The 18,068-nt window shown below is 36.1% G+C and overlaps 1 protein-coding gene across 1 annotated transcript in view; it reads left to right on the plus strand.

Annotated features, from left to right (window-relative positions):
* Positions 1 to 210: 210 nt before the first annotated feature.
* The window catches only part of LOC149554632 (putative E3 ubiquitin-protein ligase RHY1A), a 45,112-nt gene continuing 27,254 nt past the window's right edge, over positions 211 to 18,068 (plus strand). Inside the window, exon 1 of the mRNA XM_089828700.1 lies at positions 211 to 551. Coding sequence (XP_089684826.1) covers positions 276 to 551 — 276 coding nt within the window. The 5' untranslated portion in view covers positions 211 to 275. The remainder of the gene's footprint in view (positions 552 to 18,068) is intronic.

Below are 18,068 nucleotides of genomic sequence, written 5' to 3' on the forward strand. Positions count from 1 at the left end.
TTAACTTAAAAAAAACCGTTATACAGGATGCTGGCATGACATGTGGAGGTTGTCCCGTAAATACACCCTGTATTATACATGACAGAAGTACAACGTATCCGTTATTCCTTGTACGTCAAAATCCACAGCGCCTGACATATCTCTATCCTTTTCTGAAACAAGGAAAAAATATCTTCTTTATAACCCTCCATATTTACTCACTTTTCCATTGTCTTTCTGGTGGGGCAGAAAGAGTCGTCTGTAAAAATTAAAAAAAAAGTAAAACCTGAGCGTCCATGGCCGTTTCATTTGATAACGAGCGTTCAAGGCTTTTCATCGGCGGCAACAGTTTTCTTCACAGTTTAGGATTTAATGACAGACCAAGGTTCGGACGAGAGTTAAGATCTTATGAAACGCCCGACGATTCTTTGGACAGCCGATCTCCACGTCGCGAGTTCAAATCCCGGCGCATCAAGCCCCCCGCGACTCGCAATACCCAGCAACCATGCCATATGCGCCGCGACTGCTTTCACGGTTCTGTCGCGAATCATTTGGAGCACCTTCAGATAGCAGTGAGTTTTCACAACTCTTTTTGATAAATTTAAAATTTTGGACGTCGTTATAACTCATCTCTGTCACTAATCATGATTTTTTCGTAGTCCATCACAAAAATCAGCTTTTTCAGGAATTTTTTGATTGAATTTTATTTATCATTTTCGCATGAGACTCCATGATGGATCGTGGATGTGAGATTTGGCTACTAACTTTTAAGTATCTTAATTTCAACATTTTAACTTTTGCCTTGAGTGTCTCATGTTTGTTGGTTTGAACACTTTAACCTTCGAACCTCCCTGCGCGATGTTGTAGTGTAGTTAGATTCATTTTCAACACTCTGACATGCCTGTGGGACCCACGGGTAGCCGTCAACAAAAATGAACAAGCAGCAACCAAACGCAACAAGCCCTCACCAACTAGATCTTTTCTTCTTTCTCCAATTTGGATTTTCTGCTGTGTATCTTGGTTAGGAAATTTGCTATTCTTGTGATCTTTTCTTCTTCAAATAAAAATTTCCATGCGTTCAATTTTAGGGGATTAGTGTAATTCTTCCAAATATCCTTGTACACTAGGCACTTTACCATTTAATGTTGTTAGGTCTATTCCGATTCTTGAGTGCAATAACGACATCTACTATTCGACCACTCTTCTTCGGGTATCGCCATCTTCCTGATTCACACCCTAGTTGATTTGAACTAGTTCTTATTTGGGTAATTAACATTTTTGCTTTCCATTTTGTTCCCATTCCTATGTAGTTCTTTTAAGCATGCTTGTGTCTGGGATTAAAATGTTTGATGTAGTACTCCTTCCTCCCAAGATACTCAGTGTATTGAAGATTCTTTTTTATTTTCTTATTGATGCTTGACACTCACTTATTTTAAATTTTTAATACCCCACTTATCCATCCATTTGTAGTTTTGTTTCATCCATGTACTCTTTCCTCTGTCTAATTTCTCTTCTGCTACTATTTTTGGTCAATGGTCTTTTTCCATATTTTCTAATTGCCTTAAGTAGCTTAGTGATTGCCTATCATTACTGATTGCATGTTGTTTCAATAGTAAAATCCCCGACCTTGGCCAAGGCCCAAGACAATCTCATTTGGAATATATGATTTAATTGTACGGCTACTTGTGATTAAATGTTTTTGCAATCTTTCTATTTGTCTCTATTTACTTGCTGAAGTGTTATGGCTCCATACCTCACAGCCAAATAGCACACCAGACATTACTAGAAACCCAAAAAGATTTTTCCTAGTTTCCCAATCCCATAGCTTGGCACTTCTACATCTATTCTAGAGTGAGTGTAGCGCTTTCCATCCCCCTTGAAACCTTTTTAACCTTCTTGCTCTGCAAGTTTCCCAACTAAGTTTATTGTGGAAATCAAGACACAAATCTTTATATTCATTGACCACTTGCAAAAGACTGCCTTTAATGATGTATTCTCTACAAGGGCTGTCTTTAATGATGTATTCTCTACATGACCTTAGTCTTGTTGGTGTTCACCTACATCCCAACTTCATGACAAATAACGTTAGGGCTTTCAAGTTTTCTTATGTTGAGCACTCTATGATGGAATGCCATTTGGTATTCATCGCTCCTTGAGTGCAATAACATCTTCTATTTGCCCACTCTTCGTTGGGTGTCGCCCATCTTTTTGGTGTGACCTAGTTCTTATTTGGCTAATTAACATTTTTGCTTTTCATTTTATTCCCATTCCTATGTAGTTTTTAAAAAAATTATGGTCATGTATAGGGTTAAAATGTTTTGATGTAGTACTCCTTCCTCCCAAGATGCCCTCTCCACATGCTTTCCTTGAATGTACTTTTTTATTTCCTCGTTGATGCTTGGGCACTTATAAAATTTAATACCCCACTTATCCATCCATGCTTTGCTTCATCGTTGTGCTCTTTCGTTTGTCTAATTTCTCTTGTGCTGCTATTTTTGGCCTGTGGTGTTTCTCCATGTTTTCTAATTTATTAAGTAGCTTAGCAATCAGCACATAGTTGTCATTTCAATAGGAAAAGCCCCAGCCTCCACCAAGACAATCTCATACGGAATAGATGATTTAATTTTAAGGCTACTCGCGATTAGATGTTTTTGCAATCTTTCTATTTATTTCCATTTACTTGCTGAAGTGTTACAGCCTCATACCTGGCAGCCATATGGCACAACAGGCACTACTAGGAACCCAAAAAGTGTCTTCCTATTTTTCCAATCCCATAACTTGGCACTTCTACATCTATTCTATAGTGAGTGTAGCACTTTCCATCCCCCTTAACCTTTTTTCTCAACAAGTTTCCCAACTAAATTTATTGTAGAAATCAAGATCCAAGTATCTATATTCATTGACCACTTGCAAAGGGCTGCATTCAATTACGTATTCTCTACAAACCTTCTTTCTCATCATGAACTCACTCTTGTTGGCGTTCACCTACATTCCAAAATCATGACAAAATAACTTTAGGGCTTTTAATTTTTCTTTCAAACCTTGTGTTGTATTTGCCAGTAGAATGAGATCGTCCACATATAGGAGCAACTTTATACATAGCTGGTCAAATAAACTCCACCACCACCAAACTTGTCTAGCCATTTCTCTAATTTGTAAATGTACATCCCGAAAAGAACAAGGGATAAAGGGCAGCCCCACTTTACTCCAATATCACTTGTGAAACATTCTTATAAGCCCTGTTGGTTTTGATTTTATCCCAGACTTGGTCATATAACCTATGTAAACAAGCCCTATAATGTTCTTGAATTTTCAATTCTTTCGTTCTATTCCCAAGTTTGCTTCTCGATACCATGTCAAAAGCTTTCTTGAAGTCTACAAAGCAGCAAAAAACCTCTCCCCCTCGGGTATCTAAACTTTCTCAATCAAGTGCGCCTAAAAACTGCTTGCTTGTTGGCCCTCTTTCCTTCCTTTTCAATCCAATTGCTGAGTTGCCTTTCTATTGTGCTCCGAAAAAGTTTATTGATAAGAGGATTGATCATTAGAGTGCGATAATTTGAAGGATTGTTGTTGTCGCCACTTTTGTGCAAGGGGATGACAATAGTAGTTGTCCAATTTGCTAGAAACCCCCTCTCCGTGACTCCTGTAAATATTCTTTTGATGTGAGGCATGAGGGATTCAATACTCTATTTAAAGTATTCTACTTGTAGGCCATCTATGTCACGAGCCTTATCTATTTTAAGGTTTATAATTCCAAGATGTGAAATGCACCGTTGGGTCGAAAGAAGTTTGAGAAGAAAAAATGTGTATGGTAGTAGTCAAATGTTGGAAAATACTTTATTTTGGATGATTATGTAAATGTCTTGGAGGGGCATTGGAAAAGGTCAAAAGACGTTTGGGAAGGAAATTTGTATTTGTTTCTATTTTGGGGTAATCAAATTTGAAAAGGATCATATATCTCTATAAAAAACATTTTATTTCGGACAATTACATAAATATGGACAATTATGTATATATCCTGGCAGAGCAGTGGAAAGGGTTGAAAGAAATTGGGAAGAAAAGGTGTGTATTTATTGCAGTTCTGGGATAGTCAAATATAGACGCTTCATTTTGGAGTGTCATGCCTGTTAAATCTAGAGCCCAAAAATCCATGATGATAAAACAACAATAAGAAAGAGCCAAAAAAGAACAAATAAACACCAGAAATATCCTAGGAAAACCCCTCAAGAATGAAGGCAAAAACCCAGCCACACAACAAAAAATATATCTTTATTGATAAAGAAATGTTCAAGTGTACAATATCCTTTGGTAGATGCGAATATATAGCAATAAGAGAGACTCTTCACATTATAACCGAAGGTCTTGAGATTCCCATAACTCCTATAATTAATAATAACTATTCAAATATTCATGCCCCAATGCATGTGAATGACACATGTCATTACATTCAATATTCCAATTTAAACATAAGTGTCCTTTTCAACTGAACGTAACAATAATAGTAATAACATTCATATTTCCAAAGATAAAGATTTCTATCGCAGCTACCATCTTCAATACTCCCTCTTAGCCAGAGAGAGATCTTTAGCCGAACAATCACACAAGACTACAATCAAAATGTTAATGATGAAATCTCATCCCATATATCCTATAAGATTCATGAAAACCTATAACAATCAATCACATTTATGGAATCGCTCAACATGAAACCTTGTAACAATTAATCACATTCATGGAATCTCTCAACATGAAAACCTGTAACAATTAATCACATTCATGAAATCTCTCAACATGAAAACCTGTAACAATTAATCATGATCTCATGAACTATCATGGAATCTTGCAACGTAACATCCAACTCCCATCACAAAATCTCTCAACATGATGACATCATGGACTCTCTCAACGTGATGACATCATGGACTCTCTCAACATGATGTTCATTATCGCATAGTGAAAGAGTTATCATAGCTGATCTTACAATCTTATTTATTCATACAAGAATAGAAATATGCATAAAAGCAAGACTTGATTCCATTTAAGTCTCAAATTTTATAGATACCATAAGCATCACAAGCATATATGAGAGTGAAGGGAATTTCATAAACACTCCCTCTTAACTATGAAGCTTCCCTTTGAAGCACAAGCTCCCTTGGAGCTTTGAATTTGAATGCAATAATATACTTTTAACAATATCTTCATCTCATGATTCTTGTTGCATCCTGCAATCAATAGAGATTAAACCAATCTATTAAAAAATATATATAGAGAGATAAGATTTTGAAATAAACACCATCGAATACTTATCTCTTTCACATGGATTCTCCTTCATATAAAAATCAGAGCATAATCTCACCATATATGCCTTTCAGTGACAATCCATCATCAACTCTTTTCCTTATCGAACAACTTCTAACATCTATGGGATTAACATTTCCTCAATATATCTTCATAGGATCCCAACAATGTTTTGTCAAATTAAGCATATTAAATGTTTTCAACATATTTGACGTGATTACCTACCATAAGATGTTTAAACTAATAAAGAATGCCTTAACATCATTAACAATAAGATTATACTTCTGCATACTTGCAGCAGTAATCTAAGGGAATGCAATACACAAGAAACAAATGGATGCAAAAGAGAAGTTTGACATCCTCCAGAAAGCAACAAACAATTCCCAACATTGTTAACTCCTGAATTGAAAGCTACACCTATTGTGATGCAAAAATTTTACTATCTCAGAACAAAATTCCCCTGTAAAAAATATTCATGTTTGTAACCCATATATGATATTCTTGCATTCCTGTCTCTCTCACAGTTGTCGAGATTATCTTAAGCACTTTACTATTTAATAATAAGAATAGACTTTGATAATAGACATTAAGTATCCGTTTTCTTTTAGACAACATGCACAAAGCGAGGACGCAATAAGATTTACAATGATGTTACTGAGAAGAATAAATACGTTACCTTCAAAGCATACCATGTTGATACTTCTCTTCTCCATGCGAACAATCTTCTTTTCTTTGGCTTCTTATGGTGTGATACTCTACATCTTAGCAAAGAAGCAAGGTATGGCTGCATGCGAATATTATTCACATCACTACAAGGTCCCCTCCTCCATTAATCACTATAAACTTAAATCAATCGATCATCCAGAAGAGTCGATTTTCTTTAGATGCACATGACAGATCCGATGGTTACCATGCACGGAAACAAATGATAAGCCTCACCCTTGTTCTGCTTTAGAATGTCTCTGGTTCGGGCTCTCATGACCAAACTGGCGATATTTTTGAATCTCCTCTTTTTATTTTTCACCACATTGCAAAGTTTCCTCCATCTAGCAAGTGCTTCTTCTGAAGAATTTTTCGATTTCACTTCAAATTGATTCAAATACCCCTCCACTCTCTTTGTTTCCCAGTTGAAGTTCCCACTATCACTATCCTATTGCGTTCTTTATACAGCTGCTATGTTAAAATCGACTGAATCAACGCTTAGAATGAGCTTTCCACGCAAATTTAAGTTACATTACTGTAACGCTCTTGGGGAATTTGGCAGACTTGCAGAAATTGCGGATCATATTTGAAAGAAAGGGGTGGATTTTGATTTGAGTTCCCGCTTGAAAGCATTTCCACCTTCTCAGCTGATTTGCATGGAATTTACATACATAAAGAATTGAAACAAGCAACAATGAAAAGAAATGAAACCGACACCATACTGCAAAAAATTTGACGCAAGATGCAAAACAAAAAAGGAACAAATATTCAGTGACGTCATGGTGGAGAAGGTGAGACATCGGCAAGTAAACTCGATAACAAAGGCGAGGCGGAGAAAAAAACTGATCGATCAAAATCAGCCCAACAAATAAAACATTGCTATCTGACCATGCTAAATTTCGTCTTGAACTAGATACGGGCAAGAAAGCCAAACAAAACTTAATACTGGAGAATCTTAGAAATACGATTACTCAAAAAAAAATCTCATTAAACATATGATGGCCAAAATCGAATCATTTTAAAAAACTAAGTTAAAGATACCATGAAAAGATAGACTGCATGATAGAAATAAATTTCCTGTCCCATGACACCAAAATCATCAAACGGACATGATAGCAAGAAGCCAAGAACCTCACCCAATGGTGAAGGCAATAAAAATAAAAATAAATAGTTTCTGCAGCAACTTGAATTGGAGAGCTAAATAACTATTATCAAAACTCCAGCTTTGATACCATGTTAAATCTAGAGCCCAGCAATCCATGATGATAAAATAATAATAAGAAAGAGCCAAAAATGAACAAATAAACACCAGAAATAACCTCAAAAATGAAGGGAAAAACCCAGCCACGCAACAAAAAATATATCTTTATTGATAAAGAAATGTTCAAGTGTACAATATCCTTTGGTAGATGCGAATATATAGCAATAAGAGAGACTCTTCACATTATAACCAAAGGTCTCGTGAGATTCCCATAACTCCTATAATTAATAATAACTATTCAAATATTCATGCCTCAATGCATGTGAATGACACATGTCAGTACATTCAATATTACAATTTAAACATAAGTGTCCTTTTCAGCTGAATGTAACAATAACAGTAATAACGTTCATAATTCCAGAGATAACGATCTCTGTTGCAGCTACCATCTTCAACAATGCCTACAAAGACATTACAATTATGTAAATATCTTGAAAGGGCAGTGGAAAAGCTCCGAAGAAGTTTGGGAAGAGAGGGTGTCTAGTGTTGTTTATAAATGGGACTCACACCAAGCATATTTATTAGATTCTCTTACTGTTGGATGCATTCAACACTTCATCATGTTGCCTAGGGAATGAACTTGCACCCACCCTTGTAAATTCAGCATCTTACTGCCCGAAGCAACATTTACTATTTTACTTGATTTCACTCTTAATCATGCAATCCATGAATGGGATTCACACACTGTTGAGTGCAGTATTTTTCTAAATATCATGTCACTTAAGGATGGTTCTTGTACCCAACGTCATAGTTTCAGTACTTTGCTTTTAATTTACTTTTTTTTTGTTATTTTATCCTGTCATCTAGGGATGAGACTTGCACCCATATTATTAGTAGGTGCAGTATCTTTCTTTTGATTTACTTAATTTCAACACTTTATTATGGCATCTAGGGATGAGAGTGACACCCTGCCTAGTAGATGCAATGACTTATTCTAGGATGTTGTATTTTACTTTCAACACTTTATCATATCAGCTAGGGAGGGGGTGTAGTAGATGTTGTGTCCTTATTGATTTGAGTATGGTTTTTATTTTAAATTTTTACATTTTATCATGGCCCCTAGGGACAAAACTCATGCCAAGCCTAGGAGTTGTTTCTTGTGTTTGGATGAACATGCAAGTAGTTTGAGTTATATCCATTTTTAACTTTGTTTTAATGATTATAGTGAAAGTATTGTATTTATTATTTAAGTCTAATAAAGTGTAGATAATCACTATTGATTTAGATTTAATCTTCTAAGTCATCTCTTGTGTGAGATAATATTTCTAATTTGGAAGATTAAATTTTTAGCTAAATAATAAATAGATGTATGGAAAACCTAAGCTCAATAAGTTAGTGCAGTGTAACAATTTGAAGCATCTGTATTGAAGATTGTGGAGGCATTCTTGTAAACATGCAAAGGAATATACAGTAGATTTCAAGGTGCAAATTGTTGTGTAGTTGTGTTTCTTTTTGCAATTTGAATTTCTATGATTTGTGTCATTAATATAATTTTTATTTAAACATTATAGAATTAGTCGTCATGATTAGAATTGTAATATGGTCTTGGAGCTAGCTAAAGAAGGAACAAATTGCATAGTTTGAGAAAAAATTTCTTGGGAATTGCTTTGTTGAAAAATGGACTTGGTGAAATTTGTATCTAGTTGTCAAGTAAATTCATAAATATATTTTATGTAAAAGTGTGCCATTTGTTTTAGAGTAAAGTTGTGTAGATCTTGTAAAAGATAAAATGATGAGTAGATTTAATCAAAGTTTCGAGACTCAAACTCGATGAGAATGACTTGACTCGTAACTAGGCAAAATGAAAAAACCTTTGAAATATAAAGATTTTTAAGGATTTAAAACTTGTTTGATGCACCCATTATTGGATAAAGCTTAAAGACACTATAACATCATCAAATAGAAGCTAATTTGATCAAATACATACATATACATTAATCACATAAGTACAAATGCCAATTAATACATTAACGACAATTAATACACTAAGAAATATCCAATATTATCAAACACCATATAGGCATTTTATGCCGACTATATCATCCCACCCAAAAGAAAAAGTAGTTTCCAGACGACATGTATACATCAAGTAATATCCAGGAAGACTGATGATGAGAGTTTAGATAATGTCCGACTTGTATTGTACTAACTCAAAGTTGTAGTGTACTTCAAAGCTAAAGTGGAGGTTCAGGGGCAACACCCCCAACACGGTCAAGGGGCAGCACGCTTTGTGGGTTTGGAGGTAGTGCCCTAGGAAAACTCCCTATCATGGTACAGGGTGGGATTCAACCAAAGCGACCCTACTACCAAGACCACATTAGCACCTTGAGAGCCACATAAAACTCCATGTTGTGCATGATTTTCTTGAGTTTTTATGATGCCAAAAACAATATTGATAAAGCTCAAAAATGCAATTTATAGACATGACTTTTGCATATCAAATTGAATGTTTTAAGGGGAAATAAGTTATAAAAAAAAAAAGTAACAAAGTTTTTTACGTTTACTCTACATCGATGCTAGTTGAGTCAACAAGCCTAGACTCGACGAGTTAGCCTCTTGACTCACCGGATTGACGGATCTCTTGACTCATAAAGTATGTCTTGGCTTGTGGACTCGAGTGATTTATGATGAGTCTAGGAAGTTAGGAGCACTGGATTTTAGTGAAGGAACTCATGTTGAGATACTAATAAAATTATGGACTAGGGCCGTTGTTTACAAACATTTTTAGCTGAAAATTGGAAAAGACTATAAAAGATTAGGGAGGAAACTCAGAGTAGGATTCTTTTGATGAAAATTGTGACCTAAACAAATTAGAATCGCATAGAAATTTATTAATTGAAATCATGTTTGTGTTTAGTAGAAATTTGTAGGTGGTAGATCAAAAGTTTTTTGAGTTGTTTTCTTTGACGAAGTACAGGTGATGGCTAGGGCATAAATTTTGATAATTGCCCCTGATTTTGTTTTTAGAAACTATGTTGATTCAACATAAAGAAGAGTAACTTGCTGATTGTTAACTTTATATAACATGCATGATATTAATCTAACCTATGCGATGCTCTCAATAACAACTAGATGGATTTGAATCATAGCCATTCTATCAATACAATAGCATAGAAGATAAAAGAGCAACTAGATGAAGTGGGGGTAGTGTCTTTGCCACTCGCTCAATACTTTGCATAGGAATGACAAGGATTGAGTTCACATAATAAGATGATGAGGGTGCTGGGCCATCGCTCTCTAATAGCCTTACATCTGTAACAGTTATGACAAGGGAATATGTAATGACTTTGATTGTGTAGTCCAATCATTGCCGACTTGTATTCTACTAACTCAAAGTTGTAGTGTACTTCAAAGATAAAGTGGGTGTTCAGGGGCAACACCTCCAACAAGGTCAAGGGGTAGCACGCTTTGCAAGTCTGGAGGTAGTGCCCTAGGCACACTCCCTATCGTGGTATAGGGTGGGATTCAACGAAAGTGGTATAGGGTGGGATTCAACGAAAGTGGCCCTACTGCCAAGACCACATTAGCACCTTGAGAGCCACATAAAACTCCATGTTGTGCATGATTTTCTTGAGTTTTTACGATGCCAAAAACAGTACTGATAAAGCCCAAAAATGCAATTTATAGACATGACTTTTGCATATCAAATTGAATGTTTTAAGGGGAATAGGTTTTTAAAAAAAAGTAACAAATTTTTTTATGTTCACTCTACATTGAAGTTAGGAACACTGGATTTTAGTGAAGGAACTCATGTTGAGACGCTAATAAAATAATGGACTAAGGGTCATTTACAAACATTTTTTAGGTGAAAATTGGAAAAGACTATAAAAGATTAGGGAGGAAATTCATAGTAGGATTATTTTGATGAAAATTGTGACCTAAACAAATTAGAAATCACATAGAAATTTATTAATTGAAATAATGTCTTTGTTTAGTTGAAATTTGTAGGTGGTAGATCAAAAGTTTTTGAATTGTTTTCTTTGACAAAGTATAGGTGATGGCTAGGCCATAAGTTTTGATAACCGCCCCTGATTTTGCTTTTAGAAATTATGTTGATTCAACATAAAGAAGAGTAACCTGCTGATTGTTAACTTTAGATAACATGCATGATACTAACCTAACTTACGCGATGCTCTCAATAACAACCAAAGGGATTTGAATCATGGCCATTCTATCAATACAATAGTATAGAAGATAAAAGAGCAACTAGATGAAGTGGGGGTAGTGTCTTTGCCACTCGCTCAATACTTTGCATAGGAATGACAAGGATTGAGTTCAAATAATAAGATGATGAGGGTGCTGGGTCGTCGCTCTCTAACAGCCTTACACATGTAACGATTCTAACAAGGGAATATGTAACGGCTCTGATTGTGTAGTCCAATCATTGCCGACTCTTCCTTTTCTCAGCCTTTTCATCTTGCATTGAATGTTATTGGTATAGAATATGAAAAGCCAGTTGATGTTGTTGTATTGTATAGAGAATTATATTTTGAATAGAGATATTGCCTTGCTTGAAGAGTGGATGTAATCCAGAGATTTTGGATGAACCACTATAAATCTGTGTGTTAAATTTTGTGTTTTCAGTTGTTTGATTTAGTTTTAGATTTTATATTCTTTTCTGTATTTTTCTTTAGCTCAACAATTGTTATTAGAGTTGGTTAAGCTCATTTGATTTTTTGAAAATCGGTGAAGATTTATAGGCGCCATGAATGAGGAGGATAAGTGGAAAATCGAAAAGTTTTTTGGGAAAAACTTCGGGCTATGGAAAGTCCAGATAGAATCTTTGCTCATCAAGCAAGATTTACAACTTGCATTGCTTGGTAAAACAAAGGGCAAAGGATCATTGATAGACGAAGAATGGGACACTGAATTTGAAAGCAAGGGCAATGATTTTCTTAGCTCTCTCAAGTAACGTGTTGTTTAACGTTTCAGGTGAGAAGACAACTTGAGAGCTAGTTGAGGAATTATCTTCATTGTATGAGATACCTTCAACATCGAATAAAGTTTTTATAATGAAGAAGCTATATAATTTGAAAATGAAAGGAGGAGTGATGTTGAATCATCTAAATGAGTTTAATAAATCAGCCAATTGACTAATTTCAGTTGGTATACCATTAGATGATAAAATACAAGCTATTTTATTATTATGTTCACCGCCGAATAGTTGGGAAGGTGTAGTAATGGTTGTGAGCACTTCAATAGCAGCCAAGAGCAAGCTGAAATTTGATGAAGTCGCAGCCACATTATGCAATGAAGACATGCGAAGGAAACACCAAGAACCCTCTTTTGGTGATGCTCTAACTGTTGTGAGCACAAGCAATAGAGGAAGAAGTTGTGAAAGAGGCAGACATAGTAATAATAATGGAAGAGGCAAATCGAATCATCATTCGAAGTCTAGAGGAAGAAATGACACTTGCTAGTTTTGTGCTAGACCAGGGCACACGAAGAAACAATGTTGGAATTACAAGAAGGCTCAAAATAAAGTAATCTAGGATGGCGTAAATATTGCAGAGGATGGAGCTTTGGTACCCACAGCTGGTAACATGGATTCAAGTTTGTGGGTTCTCGATTCCGGTGCATCCTCTCGTGCTACTCCATGTTTTTCGGTGATGCACAAGTAATACAGGTAGACATAATAATAATAGTGGAAAAAGCAGATTGAATCATCATTCGAAGTCTAGAGGAAGAAATAACGCTGGTTTTTTGGTAAACCAGGGCACGCAAAGAAACAATGTTGGAATTACAAGATGGCTCAAAACGAAGTAATCTAGGATGGCGTAAAATTGCAGATGATGGAGCTTTGGTACTCGCAGCTGGTAACATGGATTCAAGTTCGTGGATTCTCAATTCCGGTGCATCCTTTCATGCTACTCCATGTCGGAGTGTTCACAAATTAGCATAAAGGTATGTTTGGTAAAGTTTTTCTTGGGGATAACTAAGAATGTGATATTGTTGGCAAAGGGGATATTTTATTGTCTCTGAAAAATGGCAGTCAATGGCTTTTAAAAGATGTTAGGCATGTTCATATGCTTGAGCATAATCTGATTTCAATTAGTTAGTTGTATACACAAGGTTGTGATGTTAACTTTGATATTGATTCATGGAAAGTGTCCAAAGGTTAGTTATTTTTGGCTAAAGGAAAGAAATTTCGAAGTTTATATGTTTTAGAATGCAATAGTGAAGTGGGAGCAGCCATGGCGGTTGTGGAAAATGCGGAAAGTAATGCTGAACTTTGGCATAAGCAGCTCGGTCGCATGAGCAAAACAGGTCTTGAAGTTATGCTTCGAAGAGACCGACTTCTGGATCTCAAATCTTTTGATCTAGAGTTGTGTGAGCATTGTCTTAATGGAAAACAAATCGCACCAGCTTCGTAAGGACGGGTCATGAGAAGAAATCTTCTTTATTAGAGCTTGTGCATTATGATGTTTTCGGTCCTACGAAGGTAACTTCTCTTGGTGGTGCTAACTATTTTGTCACATTTCTTAATGATTGCACTCGAAAAGTTTGGGTTTATATGTTGAATGAGAAATCTGAAGTATTTACAAAGTTTAAACTTATTAAGGCTATGTTGGAAAATCAGATTGGGAAAAATATTAAATGTCTACTAACAGATAATGGTGGTGAGTTTTGCTCTTCGGAGTTTGATAATTTTTGTGTAAATCATTGTATTCGGAGGATTAAAAGAGTCCCTTATACACCTCAAGTAAATGGTGCAGCAGAGAGGTTGGATCAGACTATCTTGGAAAGGGCTTATTGTATGTTATCTAATGCCAGTTTGGAGAAGGAATTTTGGGCAGAGGCGTGCAATACTATTGTTTGTTTAACAAATTGAGCTCCTTCATCATGTTTGGATTTTGATATTCCGGAAGAAAGGTGGATTGTAAATGGGTTTCTTTCTCATTTATGGGTGTTTGGCTATGATGTGTATGTTCACATTCCAAAAAAAATGGAGAACAAAATTGGATTTTAAATCCAGAAGGTGCGTATTTATGGGTTATGGTGAGGACCAATTTGGCTTTTGGTTGTGGGATCTGATTGCTCATAAAGAGCTTCGAAGTTGGGACGTTGTATTCAATGAAAATTCATATTCTGGTTTGCACAAAATGGTAGCTACTTCTGATAATCATATTGATTGTGATTTATTTAATAATGGCCCAGATTCCATTGTTCAAAGCTCTACATTCAGACCAAATCTGTTAGTTTCGCTCCTACGCTCACACTACCTATTTCTATTAATCCTCCTCACATATCTACTATCAATGTTCCCACCCCTTTGCATACCCCTGCTCTACCACAGGTAAGAGATGGGTCCTCCTCCCTGTTCGAACAAAACCCATACTCCCATGGTATTCCCTTCTACCCATGCTGCTTGATCCTCTACTCCATAATTTAATACACCATTGGCACTTGTGGCATTTCCTTACCACTCAACGCACACTCACCTAGATCCCTGGTGAAATGCTCACACTTCGACCAACAATATTGGGACTGATCATGTTCAACCACAAACAGAGTCTGTTGTCCCTCCTTTGATCTTCGCACAACCCACTCATGTGTTGACCAAGTCTTCTAACTGCGTGCTTCCTTGTTCAATAACCACGGGCTCTCTCCCCTTTCCCTTGCGGTCTGCTCCACCAAGTGGTTAATGCTCTTTTGTTGCTGTTGGCAAAGGGCAAGGCTTAATACAGCATCAAGAAAATCTATAGGGCATTGGCAATCAATTTTTAGATGGAATTACAAAAGGTCTGACTAATATTCATTGTCTAGTAGATGAACAACATACACAGCCAAGGCGGTCTACTAGGGAGAGAACATGTCCGAGAAGATTTGATGATTATGAACTTCTATTCTCTCTATGTTCTGATCAGATAGAGCTTCAAACATATAAACAAGCATGTACTGATGTTAATTCAGTGTTTTGGATGGATGCCATGAAAGATGAAATTGAGTCTTTAAATACAAATTAGACATGGGATTTGGTTCCTCTTGGGCCAAATCGTAAGGCATTGAAAAATAAATGGGTCTATTAGATAAAAGAGGAAGATGGAGGACGTAAAAGGTACAGGGCCAGATTGGTAGTGAAGGGATTTGCTCAACAAAAGGGTGTGGATTTTAATGAGATTTTCTCTCCAGTGGTGAAGATGCAAACCATTCATTTGGTTTTGGGCATAGCAACAGCTTGGGATCTTGAGCTTGAGCAACTTGATGTCAAAATGACGTTTCTACATGGGGATATTGAGGAGGAATTGTATATGGAGCAGCCAGAGGGATTCATTACACAGGGGCAAGAGCATTTATATTGTAGGTTAAAGAGGAGTTTATATGGGCTGAAGCAAGCTCCACGCCAATGGTACTTAAGTTTGATAACTTAATGACACAACAAGGATTTACATGCTGCAAATCAGATCCGTGTGTTTACTACAAAAGGCTTCCTACTGGTGAGTTTGTGATTTTACCATTGTATGTTGATGATATGTTGACTGCTGGAAATGGTATGTGAGTCATTCATGCGCTGAAGAGGCATTTAGCTCTTCGTTTTGCCATGAAAGATTTAGGGGCAGCGAAGAGGATTCTTGGGATGGATGTAATCAGAAATAGACATAAAAGAGAAATTAGATTATCTCAAGAAAAGTATATTCTCAAAGTTTTAGAAAAATTTAATATGTCAAATGCCAAATCGGTAGCCACTCCATTGGCTGATCATTTTCGATTGTCTTCAAAGATGTGTCCTTCCACTACGGAAGAAAAATCTGAGATGGATGGTATTCCTTATTCTTCACCAGTTGGGAGTTTAATTTATGCAATGATTAGCATGTGTCCAGATCTTGTTCATGCAGTGGGAGTCGTAAGTGGTTTTATAAGTAATCCAGGTAAAACAAATTGGCAAGCAATTCAATGGATTTTTCGGTATTTGAGAGGCACTTTCTCTCATGCTTTATGTTTTAACAGTAAAAACCCTTATATTTGCAGATATGCTGATTTTGAAATGGCTGGAGACTTGGATAAAAGGAGGTCTACAACAAGCTGTGTTTACTTTTGCTGGGGCAGCCATTAGCTGGATTTCTCGTAAGAAACAAGTTGTTGCTCTTTCCTCTACCGAGGCCGAATATATTGCTCTTATTGAAGGGGCTAAAGAGTTGACATGGTTACAGCGATTGTTTGGAGAGTTGGGATTTCAACAATCCAACTTTACTCTATTTTCTGACAGCAGGAGTGCCATTCATTTGGCTAAAATTTCAGCTTTTCACAGTCGCACGAAGCATATAGAAACCAGATTTCATTTCATCCGTCATGTTCTTGAAGAGGGAAGGCTACAGCTAGAAAAGATTGATACAAAGGTTAATCTGGCTGATGTGTTTACAAAGGTTGTACCTTGAGAGAAGTTCTAACAATTGTAGAGCTTCTCTCGGCATTGTCACGACATAGCCATAAGCATTCCAAGTAGGGGATATCTCTGTGCAGCACTGATTGGACTTCAAGTGGGAGATTGTAACGGTTCTGACAAGGGAATATGTAACGGCTCTAATTGTGTAGTCCAATCATTGCTGACTCCTCCCCTTCTCAGCCTTTTCATCTTGCATTGAATGTTACCGGTATAGAATATGAAAAGCCAGTTGATGCTGTTGTATTGTACAGAGAATTATATTTTAAATAGAAATATTGCCCTGCTTGAAGAGTGGATGTAATCCAGACATTCTAGATGAACCACTATAAATCTGTGTGTTAAATCTTGTGTTTTCAGTTCTCTGATTTAGTTTTAGATTTTATATTCTTTTATGTATTTTTCTTTAGCTCAACAACATCAACATAGGAAACATAAATGCATGGTAAATAAATGTCCTTTCAACTCAATAAGTTTGTACTAGCTCAATAACAATATCAAAATATAATAATCAACTGTAATCAGAATTTCTGATAATAAATTCAGACCATAATGACAGAAAACTCACTTCAACTACTCAACTAAGGGCACATGCAAGTGCCAAACCAACAACAATCAGCTTCTTAAAATTTACCACCAATTCCCCCTTGTAACAATGCCACAATATGTAGATTTCGGACCTCAGAAAAGTCTAATTATGTCTCTTGTTGCAGGAGTGATTTGTCTTGGAAAATTGAGTTCTTCACCAATGGCTGCAATTAAAAGCACACTTTCAGAAATCAGAAAACTCACGCCTGCACTCGAAAAAAAACTCGAATCACTTCCAAACTCAAACCACACAACAAAACATCACCCTACACACCAAATGCCACAACCCACATCAAAATACTATGAAATACTTCCATCACTTCCAACCCCAAACCACTTGAAAGCTTCAAGAACACTGCAAAGTTGAAACTATGAGAACCAACCAGCTAGGTGGGTCTTTCACCACCAAAACCAGTAATCTGAATGAGGTATTTCTTCCTCAACCAGTCAGGGCATTAACTCCAGAATCATTTCAATAACATAATGGTAGTATATCAACTTTAGCAATGAGCATAATCCAAATGAGAACTCAAAACATGGATATATAGAGTGAACTAGAAGATTAGGGCAATCTATTCCCATTTGAAACCTTTTCACTCCAAAACCAGTTTACTTAAAATCCTCATTGAATTTAAAATGTTTTTCATCCCTTAAAAAAATATTTAAAATTTACTTTGTTTTATTACTCCTTCTAGACGTCCCTTTTTGGAAGCATAATATAAGCTCAATAAAATAAATATTTCTCTTCTTCCTTTGGCATTCATTTTGGATGGCAAATGGCCTTCTTTTGTAAATAACATCATGTTATTAGGTCAAGGGAGGTTATATTAAAAAACATTTTATGAAGACTTAGTGAAT

The sequence above is a fragment of the Cupressus sempervirens genome, chromosome 5 (genome assembly GCF_028749045.1).
Source record: "Cupressus sempervirens isolate cs-2001-9-10 chromosome 5, ASM2874904v1, whole genome shotgun sequence".
Classification (NCBI taxonomy): Eukaryota; Viridiplantae; Streptophyta; class Pinopsida; order Cupressales; family Cupressaceae; genus Cupressus; species Cupressus sempervirens.